At 43.9% G+C, this 18,642-nt stretch overlaps 1 protein-coding gene across 2 annotated transcripts in view; it reads left to right on the top strand.

Moving 5' to 3' along the window:
• GRK5 (G protein-coupled receptor kinase 5) overlaps positions 1-18,642 on the top strand; it is a 155,408-nt gene that overhangs the window by 58,287 nt on the left and 78,479 nt on the right. For both annotated transcript variants that reach the window (XR_001873895.1, XM_017809243.1), the window contains exon 2: positions 6,272-6,367. Coding sequence is in view for 1 of the 2 variants with exons in the window: in XM_017809243.1 (XP_017664732.1) it covers positions 6,272-6,367 (96 nt within the window). In the remaining variant the exon portion in view is untranslated. The remainder of the gene's footprint in view (positions 1-6,271; positions 6,368-18,642) is intronic.

Genomic DNA, 18,642 nt, shown 5'->3' on the forward strand with positions numbered 1-18,642 from the left:
TAATAGCTGGTTTTATTTTTGTAAGATTTACTGTTTGTATTTTTTTTAATAGATTGTAAATCTTCAGCATACTTTGTATCTCCTGGATTATTTTTGTTTGTGACATAAAAGCCAGCAATCTCTACTTGCTCACTCATCAGCTGCAGATAAACACAATACAGTTAAATACAAACCATAAAAGAGAGAGACACCATAATAGACAAACTAGAGGTGCTTATGCAGGGGAAAGTTAAGCTGCACTGAGGGAAATTACATCACCAAACAACTCCCTGTTATCATGTGCAGCAGTGAATTGTACACTCAGTATATGTGAACTGGCCCAAAAAACCCAAAGACAACTTGTTGGAGTAATCTCAAATATGCATTAACAATCTCCAGGGGAGGATGAAGGCAGAGTTGTATGGAGAATGCCACAGACTGGGATGCCTACTGGAGACTAACAGAAAAAATTAAAGGCCTGTTTTTTCAGTTTGGTTAAGATCCTTTGAATGTGCTCTGACTAGACATAAAGGTAGCTTATGTAAAGGCTTCTTTATATTCCTAGAGTGGTACCAAAATGGCCTTGACATATGATAGTTAAGCCCTGAGGATCAATCTTCAAAGACTAATCCCTTAGTTTCCTCTGTCCCTTCAGGGCAGTGGATGTTATTAAAGCATACTATTAACAGTATTATTAACATATAAAATGTGTAGTTAAAGTTATGTTTCAGCCATTTATCGGTATTTACAGCACTACTTGATCTCTAAATCATAGGTAGATATGCCTGCAATTAAGTGTTTGTTTATGAACAGTGACTTCTGTAAGCCAATGTTAATAGGACTTTAGATGCCAGCTGTATACAAAATATTTTGCCCTCTGGTCCTCTCTCTGGTAGCCAGATTGCAAAGCCAGCCTGACTCTGCTGGGGAGAAGCTTGCATTTTTGCTTATGAAATTCCCCTCTCTGTGGTTCTGAAGGCTTAAACATGAAATACATCTGCTGTTCATTTCCAAAAAGCAAGGGGATGTTTTACACAGCGGTTGTCAGGCTGAGGTATTTGTAGGAACATGCAGATGATTTATGAGCAAACACGCTGTGACAGCAGGAAAGATGGGCACAAAACTCTTATCGTGGTCTGGGACTATTTGGAGCCGTGTTCAAAAAAAGGCTGTGGGAGATAAAGGCAGATTAGCATCGACAAGAGGAGCTGTGTAACATAATTCTCTTTTGAGGGCATGTTATGGACTTTTTGTTGTATTTTATAAAAGAGAGCCTCTCAGAGGCATTGCATCCCAGTGGATGGTGCACACCCACCTGCTTTTGAAAATCCAGCCCTCATACTCTTCTCATTTTCCTTGGGCTGACATAGAAGGGGATCCATAAAGAGGTTCCTGATGGTCTTGTAAGTGCTTGTTTTAAGCACAGGTTGGTCAGGAGTATCATCTAAGATCTTGTAAGAATAAAACAGGGTTCATGGTTTGGTTTTTTTTTCTGCTTTGCCAGAGGAGGAGGGCAGGATGAAGGGAAGAGAGTAAGCAGTGATTTTAATTCTTTGAAAACAAGCTGGTATTATATGCTAGTGCAGCTGAGTGTAGGTGGCACTAATATGAAAGAAGAATAGTGAACCTGGGAGAACTTCCATGTGAAACAGATCTAATAAGGGTGAAACTGTTTGCCTTGGGGGCTAAATGTGTTAGACATGAAAAATGCCTAGGGGAAAACAATGGGCTGATATACCCTATATATATATATATATATATATATATATATATATATATAAACACCTTGATGGGAGAGAGTGAGTAAAAGAAGCATGGTGAGGGGAAGAGAAGAAGAAACACAGATATCTTTTGAGTGGAAATGGGATGCTAACCATGATTTTTTGACTTTTAATATTTTTTGGAGTTTGTTTCACTGTTTTCACCTGCTGTGCAATCAAGGCCTTGCATTCCAAGCATACAGAGCTCCCTGCTCTTGTTGGGAAGGCCTTGGATGACAACCTGGCTACTGTTGCCAAACAGAAGACACCAGCTGTAGTCATCTCCCATGATTTGTGGGTAGTTTACCTAAACTGGGTTAACTAGATTGCAGTTAGTACAGTTGGAGGCATTGAAATTTTAGGCTGCCTTGGGTCAGCCAGGCCTGGCAGTGTGGGATGTGATGCTGGCTTATCAACTTGAGCAAGAACAGAGCAACAGCAGGAAGCCAGCTCAGCCATGCTTAAAAGCCACCTTGCATGGTGGTGTGAGGCACAAATGCAATATGCTACAGGCATGATGCTGGAATGAATTCACTCAACAATATGTTTTACTCTGTGCTGTGAAATATCTTTAATCAGCAGAGCAGGAGCATGGCTTGGTGCTGTCCTTAGCAGGATTAAAGGGCTCAGCACCTTGGCTGCTTCAGCTTCTTCTTCAGCTCCTTCCTCTTTCTCCGATTTTTCACGTAATTTTGGACAAGCCACTTAATATCTCACAGGCTCAGTAATGTGCAGGTATTTTCCTGTCTCCTCTCAGTGTCAGGAGAGTAAGTGTATCATGAATAATGGAGGGGGGGAAAAAGTAGGCACTTTAGGCTACGGGTAGCTCCTGCTTGCAAATGTTTTACATTTGTGCCTCTGGTTATGTCTCTCTCCTTGCAGGCAGAGATCAGAGCTAGATTTGCCATGTGGCATCACAAGATGATATGAAAAAAGCCATGTATTTTTCAGTAGGTAAGATGTAGAGCAAATGCTTTTGTTTCCTGCAGGACTGGTTGACATGTTGGAGAATTAGCTTCAACCCTCAGTTTGCAAATGCTGAGTTGTTAAGTGCCTGCCAGGGAGCAGAGCTGAGATTTCCTGCTTTTGCTGGCAGCTCACCTTTCATCATCAGCAGCAAACCAAGATTTTAAAGCAGTCAGACCCTCCAACCCCGCATGATGGAACTCACATCTATTACATGGCCCGCCTGTCAAGTCTTGCCCTGAGAAGCTGCCTTGAAGATTGCAAATCCTGGACAGAATAGATGGTGCAAAGGCAGCAATCAAGACAACGTGTGAAAAGCTTCCCTCTGCAACCTGCACAATGACTGACCTATTCAGAGAAACCACCCCTTTTAGCTTTTAGCTCTGCTAGACAATTTACTCTGTCTCAGCTGTCTCACTGCATTATGTCCTTCAAACCCCCCAGAATGAACGTTTGGAGCCAGCAAACCCTGCTGGCTCCACGAGAGAAGCCGGGAGCGGAAAGGTCAGGTCGATTAAAGCACTTGATCAGAATCTTTAACATAAAGACGTCACAGGCAAAGCAGCAACGCTACTTCACGCTCAGCTAAGAGCAAATGATTCATCAGGCAAGGCTGCTTATTTTTGGAGGATGGCCACAAAAGAGGAGAGAACACGCTGGCTGTATCGATCACGGTTGTAACGGGGGACCGCAGAGCCCTTCTCAGGTTTTGATGGAAATTTAATGTCGGAAATACATCATCCAATGTAAATATATCAATATATGTTTTACGTCGAGTGGATTTTAAAAGTGTTCTGGCCCAGCTTAGCGGGATCGTTTCGCCCCTGCACAGATCTCAGAGCTGTCACTTCGAGCCAAGGGCTGTTTTGCAATGGTCTGCAGTGCTTGATGCTGTGCTAAGATGCAACCATTTTGTGAGGACTTCTGTGACGGTGGCTGGAGAAGCAGGTGTGCTCTGAAATCTTCAGTGCTCGGGCCTGGAAGGTCCCACCTTCAGTGGGTGAAGATGTCCCAGTGTTGAGCAGAGGGACCCTAAAGGATACTTTCATCTGGCTTACTCCCACTGCCTCCTGTGTCCAGAAATGTTTGGAATTACTGTTGGAGCAGGCACTGCTGCCCAAGCAGCTGCACAGCCCCAGAGCAGAGAGCTCCTGGCTGTCCTGCTGCAGCACCCCTGTCTGTCAGATCCTTGGGAAGAGCAGAGCAGGTCCCTGCAGTGGCAGAGGCAGCAGCCAGGAATGAGGGGCACATGTTTGTACATGGAGGTGGGATGATCTACTCTAGAAGTTGACAGCCTGAGGAAGGGATCCAGAAATCCAGATTCAAACTCTGTAACTGTCAAAGGGGGATCATTCATCTCTAACACCAGTCCAGCAGTTTCCCTCCTTGCTTTCCCCTTCCTTCCCATCCCTCCCCCAGTGCTAGATAATATGTACTTAATTCATTTAATTCCTGTGGAGCTTTGACATCAATGCACAGAACTCAGAGTTTACAAGAGTTCTTGGCAGGCAGGAGGGCCAACCGTGTCCTGGGGTGCCTCAGGCACAGCACTGCCAGAAGAGAGGGAGAAGAGGGACAAGCAGAGGTGGCAGCCTGGCACGCAGGAGCTGCTGGGCAGAGTTGCAAGAGTGGGCTTTTGGGAGATGAAAGTCAGTGAGGACCCTTTGGGTTGCTGAGTCCAAGCCCTGTGGTCAGTGGCAGCCAGAGCAGAGCCATGTGCCTCAGGAAGTGGTGAACAGATGATCACAGTGCTCACCCCAGCCCACAAAATGCTTCTCAGCACCTTGTGTACCTAAGACCCTCAGCATGCAAGAGCAAGGGAGCAGGACAGCCTCTCTGATGCCATGGCTGGAGGGATGGGAAAGGAAATTACTTTAGCAGCAATGTTTGGGATGCACTGAAGAGGTGAGGTGGGAGCAGAATTCATTACAGACCCAGAGGGTACATCTGTGTTGCATAATACTATGTAGTGTGGAGGCAGTCACAGCTCTCTGTGCTTTGCTGGAGTCTGATTCCTGGAAAGGGTCTCAGGGCTGTACTTCTGATTGTCTAAACAAGCTACTTCCTTTATGGCTAGTGCAGGTATCTCTGCTCTACACTGCATACTGTAGAAATGCAATCAGTTTCTGTGATTAAGAAGTTTCAAAATAACTCAAAGCAGACTGTGATGGGAAAACCATTGGCCACCAAAAGCAAAGGAATAAAATTGACATGCAAAAGAAGCACTCCTATGCCAAAGGTTCTGTGTGATCAGGAACACCCCACAGAGTGCAATACTTGGCGTTTTTTTCTGAGGGTCATGTTTCCTCTGTGGTGGTCTGCTACCTTTTGAGTCAATGCTCTCCTAATTTAGCCTGCAATGTCATGTGGGGCCTAACACATCCTCAGTCTGCAACTGTGACTCTACCAGCCCCTCTACAAAATTAACTCAGCTCTGAATTAGTCATTTGGTGTGCCAGTGCATGTAAAATAGACTCAAGTGAATCAGATTTTGTGTGCAGGGACTGAACTGCAGCACAGACAGAGACTTGGAGAATCCCAGCCTGCCTCTGGGCTGTCTCATCCAGAGGGATAGTCCCAGTAAGGAGCAAAGTGAGGTTTGCTGGAAGCACTACCTTTGCTGGTCAGAGCCCCCCGGGCAGCTCAGATGTGGCACCCAGAGATGCCAGGGGTGCCTGCAGCGAGGTGTTTATGGAGAGACATGGATGAGGGAGATTCATCAGCATGGAAAGGCTGAGGGTCTCATTCAGCCAGAGCTGGAGGAAGCCAGCTGGGTCATGTACCTTGAGAACAGTTCAGTTCAGGAGATCTGGAGGAGTGAGAAGGAGGAAAAAGAATCAATAAGAGATGTTTTCCTCATGAGACCATTACGTTAATTTTCTCCCACTGTTCTCCTGTGGAAGCAGCAGTGACCAGAGTGTGTAACACCAGCAGTAATTCCATGTTGGCAGTACATGTAATGGGAGGCAGGGGGGATGGTGATAATTGAATTTTGGTCTTCAGTCTCCAGCACTTTTTTTGCGATGGAGTCAGGGCTTATCCCAAAACCAGAAGGGGAATATCCAGATTGAAAAGGTGTGGGCTGTAATTTTACAAGATTATTTGACTTGTGTGAAATGGCTGTTGGTTGGGGCAGAGGTGATGTTGGAGATGCTTGGTTCAGCACTGTCATCTGAACTGGACCTGGTGGGCCACAAACCTGGACTCCCAACTTTTAGCAATCTGATCTTCTGCCAGATGCCACCTCCTTGGTCTGGTTAAGGCCAAACAAGCTCAGATTTATCTGTATCATAGAATCATAGAATGACTGGGGTTGGAAGGGACCTTAAAGCACTTCATGTTCCAACTCCCCTGCCATGAGCAGGGACATCTTCCACTATCCCAGGTTGTTCCAAGCCCCATCCAACCTGGCCTTGGACACATCCAGGGATCTGCCTGTTCATGAACCCACAATGTCTCAGCTTTAATTATTACTGGTATTCATAAGAACTGTGACTGGGCTGGTGAACTCTGGGTGTGACTATGCCCCCTAAAGCAATCTAATCCTGACGTTTCTTTCTCTGCAGGGGGTGGAGGGAAACGCAAAGGCAAAAGCAAAAAGTGGAAGGAAATCTTGAAATTCCCTCACATTAGCCAGTGTGAAGATCTCCGAAGAACCATAGGTAAGAGCCTTTCCCTTCTTTGGAAGTATTGCACAAATAAAACTCAGTACCTACCTACCAGGACCGTTATGGCTGTAAAAAGACATTCAGAAATGGGTCCCCTCATCACATCCTGCATTCCCTTCTAATAAGGAGCTCTTTATCAGGGAGGAAATGAGACTTGCTGATTGTAGTTGAAGGTCAGTATTAATTATAGTCTGGATATGATGTTTGAAGCAACAGGCACTACCTCTGCCAGGCTCAGCAGCACCATCCTCTATTCAAACCACAACCATGACACTGCTTTATGTAGGTTTTTATAGGACATGCACAAATTTTTTTTACTTAATTTGTTTTATCTGTGTGGGCCAAACACTGCAGATTTGGAAGGGAGCTTACAATGGCCATTTTTGTAGCACAGCCTTTCTCCTGCTCATACCTGCCAAATTTTAGCATTTTTTTGGCTGCTGCCTTGGCAAACAGGGCTAGCAGCTATCTCCTTCTGCATTCTCCTCTGGAAAGCCCAGCATTACTGGTCTCACCACAAAAGGTTAACTTCAGCATTTGAGGCTTCTTTTCTCCCCTACACATCAAATCCAGCCACTGGCAAGGAATGAATGAAAGGCAAGAATCTGTAATAACTGAGATAACAGGCAGCATAATTTGTCTAACTTGGGTGAACTCCTGGGGTCTGAGTGACAGTGCCCTGGCACTATTTACCTTAGAAATTCACAGCGTGTTTATGCAGAGAAAATATGTGGAATGTTTTGAAAGTCTTTTCATGGTCTCCTTCAGTAAAATTTTCTCCCCTCATCTTCTGCTGCAGAGCTAAAAGGAGGTAAAGAAAAGAGGGGAGGCAGTGGAAGAGGGTGTAGGTTTTCCCCAGTTTATGGTCACTCGACAAACACACAAACCCTGACCAATTTCTGAAGGTACAGAACCTGCTGGAAGCAAATCTGACAATATATTGTAATCTGCAAAAGGAATTCTCCCTGTTGTTCTATCAGCCTTGGTTTCTGCAGGGGGCAAATGGCTCCAGATAAAATGCTGCTCTTTACGAAGGTGTAGTATCCTAAAATGAGTGGTCTCAAAAAAGTTAAGTCTGCCAATTATTTCAGTTTCTGAAATGCTATTTCTGGCATTCTTTTTTTCCTTTTGTGTGTGTGTGTGCGTGTGTGCTTTGTCCTAAATGTAATTTGTTTTGAATTTTTTGCATGAATGATTTGGTGAAGTAACCGACCCTTGTGTGATCTCTGGATGGATTTGGCTTCATGACAATGATTACCTGTTGACTGGGAATTTTAGCAGCTGACTTTTCCACAGTGGGAAATAAGGTCCAAATCCTTGTTCTGTGACTCTGATTTTTATTGAGTGGCTTTCCTGCTGAGCTGGATGTGATTACACAGGGAATGAGGCACTGCTAAGCCTCAGTGAGGTCATCTGCCCTTGCTGGCTCTACCATTTTCAGTTGATCCAGCTGAGGTTGAAACATCCCAGACAAACAGTTGTCTGAACTTCTCCTTGCTCACACAGGGTACCTGACACACCTTAGATGGGTCTGTAGCATTAAGTGGTTTGCATGTGTGTGGTTGGTCTGAGGTGCTCAGGATGGATCTGTTCATGTGCAGATCCCTTACTCTGGGCATCCAGGAACAATTTCTAGTGGTTGCAGTCTGGCCTTAAACTGCTTCTTTTACTGCCTCTGCTGAGGAAGAACCATTTCCCTGGCTTTAACCCTTCATTTTCTGCAAGTCATTTAAAAGGATCTCAGGGTTTCAGATCTCAGGTGTTTCCAGAGGTGATTTTATCAGGGAATGTACTGAAAAATCTTTCTTGGACCATCAGCTGAACTGCTCTGTGACTTGCAGGGAATTCAGCTTTTTGGTGTGTCTGCCCATCAGACCCTCCCCTAACAATTTCTTAACCCACTATTCAGTGCTAATAATGAAACAGAGACCCCAAAAAGGCTTTTTCCTCCAAGGCCAGGTTGGATGGGGCTTTTAGTGGAAGGTCCCTGCCCACAGCAGGGGGATTGGAACTAGGTGATCTTTCCAACCTTCCAATCCAAACCATGATTCTGTGATTCTAAACTTTGTACAAGGAAAAGGCTGCAGCCTAATTCAGTTTGTTTAGAGACCAAGACAAATATGGGCAGGTTCTGCTCCTCACAGACCTCTTTGCTGCCTGTTCACCTCCCAGCACTTTTGGTCAGACAGTCTTGCCACTTTGGTTAAAAAGAAAATCACACCGAGTCTTGGAGTGTTGCATGAGCTGGAGCTCCAGGCTGTTGAGGTTTTGTTGTACTCCTCTTTTTTGGATGCTTCCCAAGAGCCTCCAGGGAAAGGCTTGAGGCAGGGGTGGGATGGACTTTTTGGTTCAGGCTGAGCATGGGCTGCACAGTGTAGTTTAATGCAGCCCTAAGCAATGGGTGGAAAATGCTGCTGTTGTGATTGTGGCAGTGCAGCCTGCATGTGTGTGTAGCTGCCCACATTTGGGTGTAAAAACGTGTGTGCTTTTGCACCCCGCTAAGGTGTACTGAAAAGAGTCTGTGTCTTAAAAAAAATGGTGTAGTGTGAAAAGAAATCTGTGAAAAACAGGAAGGCTGAAATAAACCAAGGGTCTGCGACCTGTGTTGACACAATTATGAGTCAGTTCATACCTTTTGGTTACCTCTGTGTTTACAGGAGACTCTGTGTTTGACTATCCATCATCTGGTGTCTTACTGAAAGACTTGCTTAGTAAAGCCCTTTTTTCCCCTCCTTCTTGTGAACAGAAATAAAAATCAAAACACCTGAGAGAAACACTGCTTTTTGATAAATAAACAAACACTGGAAACATCTTTATTAAAAGTGCCATTTAGCCAAGGAGCTATTTTTTTGGATTGCACTTAAAAGCAACCTCTTTTCTCCTTTCTTTTTTGTCCAAAGTATGCAACACCTTTTGCAGGGAAATTCAGTGGCCTTCATTGTGTGCTAATTAAACAGGCATGGGGAGCAGGGATGCTACACTGATACCTTTACTGGGCTGAGTGAGGCTTGTATACTATGAATGGCTGATATATATTTCCATTTGCAGCCCTCTTCCTGGCTGTATTTAATTGTATTAAAACAGCCAGCCCTTTCCAGGTGGGAAAATTTCCATATTGGCATTAGAAGCCTTTTCAAGCAACGAAAACTGATGTTTGAGACACTACTTACCATGACTCATGGTGGGGTTCTGCTGCCTTTAAAGCTCATAGCTGATAGCTCAGCAAAAGAGGGATGTTTCAGGGGAAGAGAAAAAATATCAAGGAGCAGCTTTAAAAGTTCCTACATTTGACTCTGCACGAAGAGATGCCTCAAGTTTGAGATACCCACTAGTTTAAAGGCCATCAGTAAGCAAAAGTGTAAGAAAAGGTTGCAATTTTAAAGGCCAGAGTGTCGTTTTGATGATAAAAGATTCTGGACGTCTGTAAATACTTCTGAATGACGCAAAAGGTTCTCTTGGTTAAAAGTGTGGAATTTTTATTTATTTTGCTCGGGCCCATTCTGTGCTTTTTTCTTCCGTAAAAAAAACTGCTTGGGTGAAAGAGTCGATTATTCTGATCTTTGGCAAATCTGCTTTCACAACTGTCCAAATGCTATATAATAAATCAAGATTTTTTTTCCCCCCCAAACTGCCACAGAATGTGTCTGTGTTTGTTACATAGAGTGATTTGTTGCATTATTGCAGAAAACTTTTTTAACTCCTTCGGTAAATCCGTTTCTGGTTGTGTGTTGTGCTCAGACAGAAGAGAAACTCTGAGGATTTCTCATGTTAAATATTTATATTTAGTGAAATTTCAGTCAGAAAGATCAGCCCCATTAATACTAATTTGTCCATTCTTGGTTTAAAATGAGCAAATAAATCCTTCCTATGCCATTTAACCTCTTACATGACATTAGCTTGAGCTTCCAATTCTGGCAGGTTCTTTTCAGTGTTGTTAAAAATACACATCTGTGTGAGAAACACTTTGTAAGGATGGTGAACAGAGCAAGTGGGGCAAAATCAAAGCCACAGAGTTCACATGCTCTTTCTTCACATGCAACTTTTTACAAAAGCTGCCACTTTTTTCCCCCCTCACTTTTTTCCGGGGTATTGTACTTTCTTCAGATGTGATCAAGACCTTCCCCTACAGGATTTTTTTTAGTCTCTGTGGAGTTTATCTACCCAGAGGCACACTGATGGTGCAGGCTCTGCACTGGGACTCAGACCTATGTAAAGGAGGTTTTCTGAGCTGCCAGATGGGTGCTGATGGCAAGAACCAAGGAGCTGCAGTGTGGACATCAACAACAGAGAGACGCTTGAGTATTTATCAGGCTTCCTAGGAATGCTTTGCAGCCTGCACTGAGCTCCATCCTGTGGCAGAAAGACTGCTGCTATCCCCGGGTTATCTCATTTAAAGGCAGCTTGGGCCGCCCTGCTCTGCTCCACGGTGCTGGGATATCTTTCAGGAATTCCCATCAGGAGTTTTTGGGCTCCTTGGCTTCAGGGGTTTGCCAGCACTGCAGGGATAAACACACGGGTGAGGGGTTTTGGTAAAGCAAAGTGTGATTTTCCAGGCTTGCTCGTGAGGGAATGTTGATTGAGGGATCATGTGCCTCTGTGGGACCCTGCCCTGCTCCGTCTGGGAATGGTGACAGACCCAGGGCTGTGTCTGCTGGGACATGGAATGGGGATAGGATTGGGAACGGAGATGTGGCAGCAAAATACGGCTCCACATGCAGATCCCAGAGCCTATGTGGTGGTGTCACATATAAAGTTCAGGCACTGAAAGTGGGAAAGAGAAGTCATCAAAGACCAGGCTGATCAAAACCACCAAGCAGTAGCCCATTTTCTCTCCACTGACTCCTTCCCTCCTGATGTTTACAGTGATTAAAAAGCAAGGTTGGGAAATGTAATCCTGAAGCCAACAAATAGATCAAAGGAAGGAATTGCAGCTTGCCTTCCACTGTAAATAACCAAGCTCAGGTGGTTAAAACTTCTGTGATTGTTTTGTAGTATTGGTCTGAATACTACACCGAAGGCTGGTCTCATGTTTTTGGCTAAAACTAGAGTTTAATTTTTGAGAATTTTTTTTTTTTGTAGAAAGCATCATCTTTCCTTGGAAAAAAACCCCCACATTTTTACTGGAAATAGTTTTTCAACAAGTAGTCAGGATTCCGTGGCATGACATAACAGCAGGGGGAATTGTGTCCTGTTTTCTTTCCAAATATACATACTGTATAATTGTTACACTGTTAATCGAGGTATGTCTGTAGGGAAATTCATATCGTTTAAGGCCCAAGCTGATAAATGAGCTCACAAAGAATTATCCATCTACACAGGGTGTCCCTTTAATCTGCATCAGCCCCGGGGTCACCAGGACCCAAGGGCTGGTTGTGGCAGGGCAGTGTGGATAATCCCATGGATGGTGGAGCAGTTCCTAAAGAAAACCTCCCTGGATGAGTTATCCTCTGTGGTGGTTGTCTGCAGGGCGAGTACAGAAAGAGCAGAGAGAGAGGAACCCAAGAAGGACTGAAAACAAAGTTGGAAGGACTGCTGAGAGCTGTGGAGGGGATTTATTGCTCTGGAAAAAGTTATGCAGATTTTTTTTGGATAAAGTTAATGCAGAAAAAACCCTCGAACTGATTCATTTCTAAAGAGAGAAAGTCCTTCCCCTTGACAGTGCCCATTCCATACACTTCTTTTCTCCTCACTTTATCTTTCCCTTCCCTTTGCAGCAGACAGAACTTTCCCCTCTCTTCCTTGAGCCAGAAGGTCTCTGTTGCTCCTTGGAAGCACAGTTTATGTAATCTTTCCAGCATAGACCTTGCCTTCAGGGTTGCCCTGCAGTTTCTTGCATGTGACGTCCTGGCCCATATCATGAATACATCTAAATTAAATTAGATACTCTTCAGGGGCAGGAACTGGCCACATGATAGAAACTTCCAGCACATGAAATGATATGGCTGACGTCAAAACCATACTGTTTGTTTACAAACCCACAGTTGGTTCAGCTCCTTTCTTTAAAATCTTTCAGATTCAACTATAATTCCATCATAAACATAGGTTTCCAGTGCTCTAATATGGACAAACAGAGCAATGTTTGGTGCCCTTGCAAGATTGGCTGCATCCAGTTTATAGCGATGGGTGGAACTGAGAAGGGTTGGGGTTTTTTTCCCTGCTTTTTTTTTTTTTTAATGCCATCACAGAAAATATGTGAAAAACAAGCTGTTTTATGCATCTAGTGAGACTCAAGACTAACACTGGGAGAACAGGCTTCTTGCAGGCTGCTTGTGCTTGACAGCTTCCAGGCCGGGAAGGGGACACAGGGGAAATGAGTTGAAATTATCTCAGTCCACGTTCTATTTACAGAATTTATTTCACAAGACTTAATCCATTAAGTATTACCTTGGCAGGGTCAACCCAGAAAGAAACCAAGAAAGATGTTGCTATTCTCCCATAGAGAATGGGCAGCAAATCCACATCTCCCTACCCAACAGCGAGCCCATCCTCGTCACCGTTCAGTAGAAAGCCTCCTAAGGAACAAATATTGTCACTAAACCTCTATATTTGTGTTTTGTGGCAGAGACAAACTAGCCTTTGCAAATTGAGAAGGAAAAAAAAAAATGCCACGACACACTTGGAATTACTTTCCGTACAGTGATACGCAGGAAAGGAATTAGAGGAGAATGTATCCTTTAAAAAGATCCATTTCATCTCTCGTTGAAAATAGTAGATATTCTGAGCTGCAGGGTTTTTCATTATCTTATTAGGTAACATGAGTCATTAAACCTAATTAATACTTATGCAGTGAGTTGGAATTGTAAAATGCTATAGAATTGCTCACGGGTCCTGTTAAATGGTAGTACTTGGTTGTTAGGGAAATTTATTTTGAAAGCAATTTAACATTTGCTGGATGTGGGGAATGAGAGGTAGGGCTGCATTTATGGTGAAAACTTGCTCTTCTCTCTGCTGGACTCATTTGTAACTTTGCTCCTGGTAGTGATGGGGAGGTGGTGGCTCTGCTCAGCTCTGCTGGAGTCAGTGAGAAAGTTTCCCTTAAATTAAATTGCACAGGAGCCCTCTTATACTGGAAAGAGGGAACTGCAGGGAGGGAAAAGGGAGAGAAAAGATCTATCAGACCTACATTATAGGGATGCTGTGAAGTGAACAGCCTGAAATCCTCACCTTTGGGGATGCACTCAGGCTCTTAGGGAGGGATGGGATTAACCTCAGTTAATGCTGCTTGAGAAAAAGAACTCATTTGGTAGTTGGGAGAGGAAGCATTATTCTGACTTGGCTTCTGCTGGTTATTACAGAGGCCTCTAGGATTGTGGCTGGGCTTTGCTTTGGGCTTTGCTGGGAACAGTCATGCTGCAAGTATGGCAGGCTGAAAATGCTGCAGGTCAGGCTACAGGAACATAAGAGACTGAGCCCCTGATGGAGACATTTTGTAAAAAAACAGCTTTTTTTGTAAAAAAAGTGGAGCTGTTATTCTGGTTAAAACTGGAAACCTAATTTTTGTCTCTTTTATTTCCTCCTTCCTTTTTTTTTCATGGAAGAGGGGCAGGAGAAAAAGAAGCATCCTGTTCTTTACTTAAAAGCAGAAGATAAGTGGTAATCTTAATTTATATGAAAGTCACCCAAAGACCATAAAATATTTGGAGTGAAGCAAAATTCACATTTTTTGTCTATCTATCTATCTATCTATCTATCTATCTATCTATCTATCTATCTATCTATCTATCTATCTATCTATCTATCTATCTATCTATCTCTGTTTTGAATATCTGCAAAATATAAAAGTAATCTTATACCTCTTTTTTCAACCTCATCTCTGTCTTGGTAGCACTGCTTTTACTGAAGCACTCTTTGCCACAAAGTGTAGTTCTTTAGCACAAGATGCAGTTTTTCCTTTAGTTATGAAGGTCCTTGATCAGTGCACTTCAGTTCTACTGGTTTGTTATCTTTTCTTGGCAGTACAAGCATAAATAAATGAATATAAATTCAGTTTAAGGTACAGAATATTTTATTTTACTTGTCTTAAAATTCCCTGGCATTTAAATATCACTTAGGGCACTGCAAATTATTTTATGGGTCAGCAGGGTTGGGATTATTACTCCTTGTAAATCTGTGTCTGAGGTGAGACCCCAGATAAAGTGTCTTAGTGGAACTAAGGCCCATTGTTGTCCTTGTGCTGGTGATTTCTGGCTTTCAAGGGGAAGAGAGGTTGTGTGCTTTTAGGATGATCCCACACCTAACTTTTAGTTCTGGTTTTAAGGCAAAGTGTGAGGGAACTCACCTGGGAATGTGATTTTTTGGTGGTTTGGCTGAATCCTTGAAGTCATTGAAAAATTCCATTTATTTTTCAGGAAATCACTGTATGCTGCTTTGAAAACACTTTGGAGGTGATAATCGGAATTATTTCTGTGTTCTGTAGATCAGAAATCAGGTCATGGCCATGAATTCTGTTAAATATTGCTATTAAAATAGAACCCCCACTCGGCAGGATCAAAGCAGGAGCTATGAGGCCACTTCTGAATAGAGCTCCTGGTTATGCCAGTACTATTATTTACTTACCAATCACATTTTTACCACACTAAACTAATGCCAGGGAATTTTAAGACAAGTAAAATAAAATATTCTGTACCTTAAACTGCTGTCTTTTAGCGGAATAATGGAAGGGATGAGTGAAAGCCCAGTGTAAGGAAAGGAACAAAATCATAGAACAGGATGGTATAATCCAAACTATGAAAAATCTCCCAAGTTTGGGCAGGGTGGTAGACTGGTATTTGATTTTGTTGAAGAACTCACTGGTAAATCTCAGTGCAAAAATGGTTCAACAAATAGTCTGAACTCTTATAATCCTTAAAAAAATACGTTATGGACCAAGACATTGAAGTCACAATTAAATTTGCACAGTAAGAAAAACAAGAAGGTTTTACCATTCCAGAAGAATTACTGATTAATTTCGGAAGATGGGAAGTCTCTATGGTATTCAATGACCCACAAAAAAAATAAAAGCTCAGCAGGTAGCTAGGAAATACTTTGTACCTGCCAGATTTCCCCATCCTCCAGCCCTGCACCAGCATCATATTTGTACAGTGGCACATTGAAGGTCTCTTGACGTCACACTGATTTTCTGAGCTCTCGCTTGGACAAGTTAGGCCAGTGTTGACAGATTGGTGGGGGCTGTTCTCAAGAGCAACAGGACCTGGCTCCACTACATACAAGTATTTGCAATGTTGAAACAGCCCTCTATAAGTAAGTGCTTTCAGGCTTTCATAACTCCTGCTTCAAAATATTTTTGGCATTTGTAAACACGGCTTATGGAGAAACACGGTTTTGAGCACAGGAAGAATTTGGTGTAAGTCACTTCAGGGCTATTCTGATCAGTCCAAACAAACAACATTCAGCACTCGAGTACCATGTCCATCACATCTGACCTTTTGGTGTAGGTAGAGTTTGTCCCATGAGCAGTGACTTCAGCACGCTGAGCTTTGAGAGGGGTCTAAGAAGTAAGTAGGGACATCCTGCAAAGGTACAATCCTGACTTTAAAATGCCAAAGAGATAAATGTATGGTGAGGAACTTACCAAATAGCATAAAATATTTATGATTCAATGTGGCAGAGTGTGTTTGTGCTGATCAGCTCTCCAGCAGCTAAAGCCAACTGGCAGCCACACCACTTCAAGCGAGATCCTTTCCAGATCTCTTTGGCTGAACCTGCTAAGCCTGAACATGAGTAATGAGGTGGGACATCTTTGGGAAGGACCTCTCTGCTGGTGACAGGTTGGGGTCCACGTGAGAGGGAACTAACCTGTCCCTGGGGAGGGAACAGGTTGGCTCCTGGAGGCCTGTTGGCTCCTGGAGGCCTCTGTGTGCCCCAGGTCTGTGCCCAAGGAGGATGGAGAATGGAAGACAGGAGAGTGGGTGAGCTGGGGGGAGCAACTGTAGGTAAATAAAAACACATCCCCTTTGCATGGTCAGTGGGAGCATTCCTGAGGCTTGTTCTGCCCGTGAGAGGAGAAAAGACCCAGCATGAAAAGAGCAGCTGTTAAGCAGCCCAAGTGGTGGGAGTGCACCTCATGACTGTCCTTAGCTCCACGGAGGCTTTCTTCCTCCAAGGTAGGGACTCACCCCTTCAGAGGCTGCTTTCATCCCTGCCCAGGAGACTGTGGGTGTCTGTGGGGCACCATAACCTCATTATCTTCTATGGGGAAAAAAAACCAACTTCTAAAAATATTGTCTATGACAGTATTGTCTATGCCAGTGTGACTATGAATCAGTGGTCAGAGCTGCAAGGGAGAATTACAGCCTTTTCTCCCTGTTCCTTGCCATGGACAACCCCTGGTCCTGTGACTAGGACTGATGTCTTTTTTAGAATCTTACTTCAAAGCCCCCTCGGGGGCCAGAGCCTTTCTTATGAGTTGAAAATCAACTTGTTTAGGTAAGACCTTAAGGAGTGGAAGGAGGCAATGCAAAGTTTCAAGCTCGGCAGAGGAGCTGCCAAGGCAGAGGTCACACAAGGTTGTGGTTACTCCCACTGTGCTCTGTCATGGGCTCTGTGCATTAGCACAGACTGGGATTACAGCAGGGCCAGCACAGAGAGAGGGAAGACATGGATCCACCCTCTAGCCATGTGGTTTTCACAAGTTTTCTGGCACTGGCTTCTGTTCCAAATCCTAAAGGAGCTCTGATGGAGACCTGCTGTCCTGGTTCAAAAAGAGGGATAGGATTTTATTCTCAACAGCACCACTGAACTACGTGGCAAGTAACCATCACCCACAACCAATTACCAGTAAAGCACCTATAGACTGCTTGAAATTTGTAAAGAGCTCCATAAGTGCTCACTGTAATTCACAGCATAGGTAGGATAATCCTTTCTTTTCTCTTTGTTCATATCATATGAAATCAATTGCAAACTTGTCCTTCTTCATCCCCAAGGAGAGATTATGTTTTTTTTTTCCTAAACCCCAGTGTTTTTCCCTTGTTCATTGCAGGGGGGTTGGACTAGATGACCTTTAAAGGTCCCTTCCAACCCAAACTACTCTGTGATTCTATGATTTTAGCCTTCTGTCTCACTCATTGCTGGAGTGTGATGATGCTAAATCACATCTCCCCAAAAGCCTTTATCTTTTGTGTAAATTAGCTGATAGCTGCCTTCTACTGATGCAAGCCAAAACAATGCTCAAGTTGGCAGAATTATGTGGAATTCTGCCTCATCTGTTTTTTGCCTCCCATCAACAAACTAGTATTTCCCTAACAAGTCCTCAGATCTGGCAGTTTTCCAGGGTTTCCCTTTTTGGTAGACAGCAATAAGGAAGGGAGTCTCATCTTGCTGCCAACTCACCCACTTCCAGCATGTATTGGGGAGGGATCAGAAGCCCTTTCCTTTGACTGCCTCAGAGAGAGAAAGCACTGGGAGTTCAGCTGGAGGCTCTGCCTGTGAGATGTGGGTCATCAAGTCTTGAATTAGAGAGCAAATAAAACACTCCTTTGCTTTTCTTCCTCACTTTTTTTACCCTTCATTTAAGCAAATTTAAGTCCTGGTGACAGTTAATGCACAGATAGCCCTTGAAAGGGAGATGGTGTGTCTCCCAGGCAGGTGCAGTCTGACTTCCCTCTCTCTGCTCTGGTCCCTCCCAGGGTGGAGGCACAATGGCAAGAGAGAGACTATTTCAGTGCCCATGATCTCTTGCTCTTGGCTGGCTCTGCCAGCCTGGGTGCCAGTTGTGGTGGTGGGTTTTGCATAGCTGTGGGTTTGATACCAGTTTAGCTGCCAGCTGGCAGTGTGAGCTGTGTAACTTTCAACTCCACAAATGCCATGCCAGCATCTGTTTCTCATCCTACAGCGTTTTAAATAATGCAGATTTCCAGCTGTCTTCCCCTTCCTTCCCAATTTCAGGGCACAGTTTGCTGGTTTCATGTGCTGCTCTGAGGTGCATTTCCAGGCTATGCAGTTTGTGTGCAAGGCAAAGCTGCTCAGGGGGCTGCAAGATGTGATGTGAACTGTCCATACCCTCATCCTCCAGCACAATCCTGCATCGAAGCAGAAGAAATCCTCAGCTGTGAGGAGTCCTACAGCTCGTGGAATGTGTTAATTAAACAAGCATCTCTGGAAGAGGTAAAGTGGTGGAGGTCCTCTGCAGATAACTTGGCAGCTTCCTAATACAGTATTCACTGCTTCAAGTCTCTCAGGGGAAAAAAAACCCCCAGCTTTAGAGAGGGGTTTTTAAAGCCCTACTTTCCAGTAGGAATGTAATTGAAGAATGCAGTGAGGACTGTGGAAGC

Source organism: Lepidothrix coronata, unplaced genomic scaffold (genome assembly GCF_001604755.1).
Source record: "Lepidothrix coronata isolate B3197 unplaced genomic scaffold, Lepidothrix_coronata-1.0 Scaffold25, whole genome shotgun sequence".
Taxonomy (NCBI): Eukaryota; Metazoa; Chordata; class Aves; order Passeriformes; family Pipridae; genus Lepidothrix; species Lepidothrix coronata.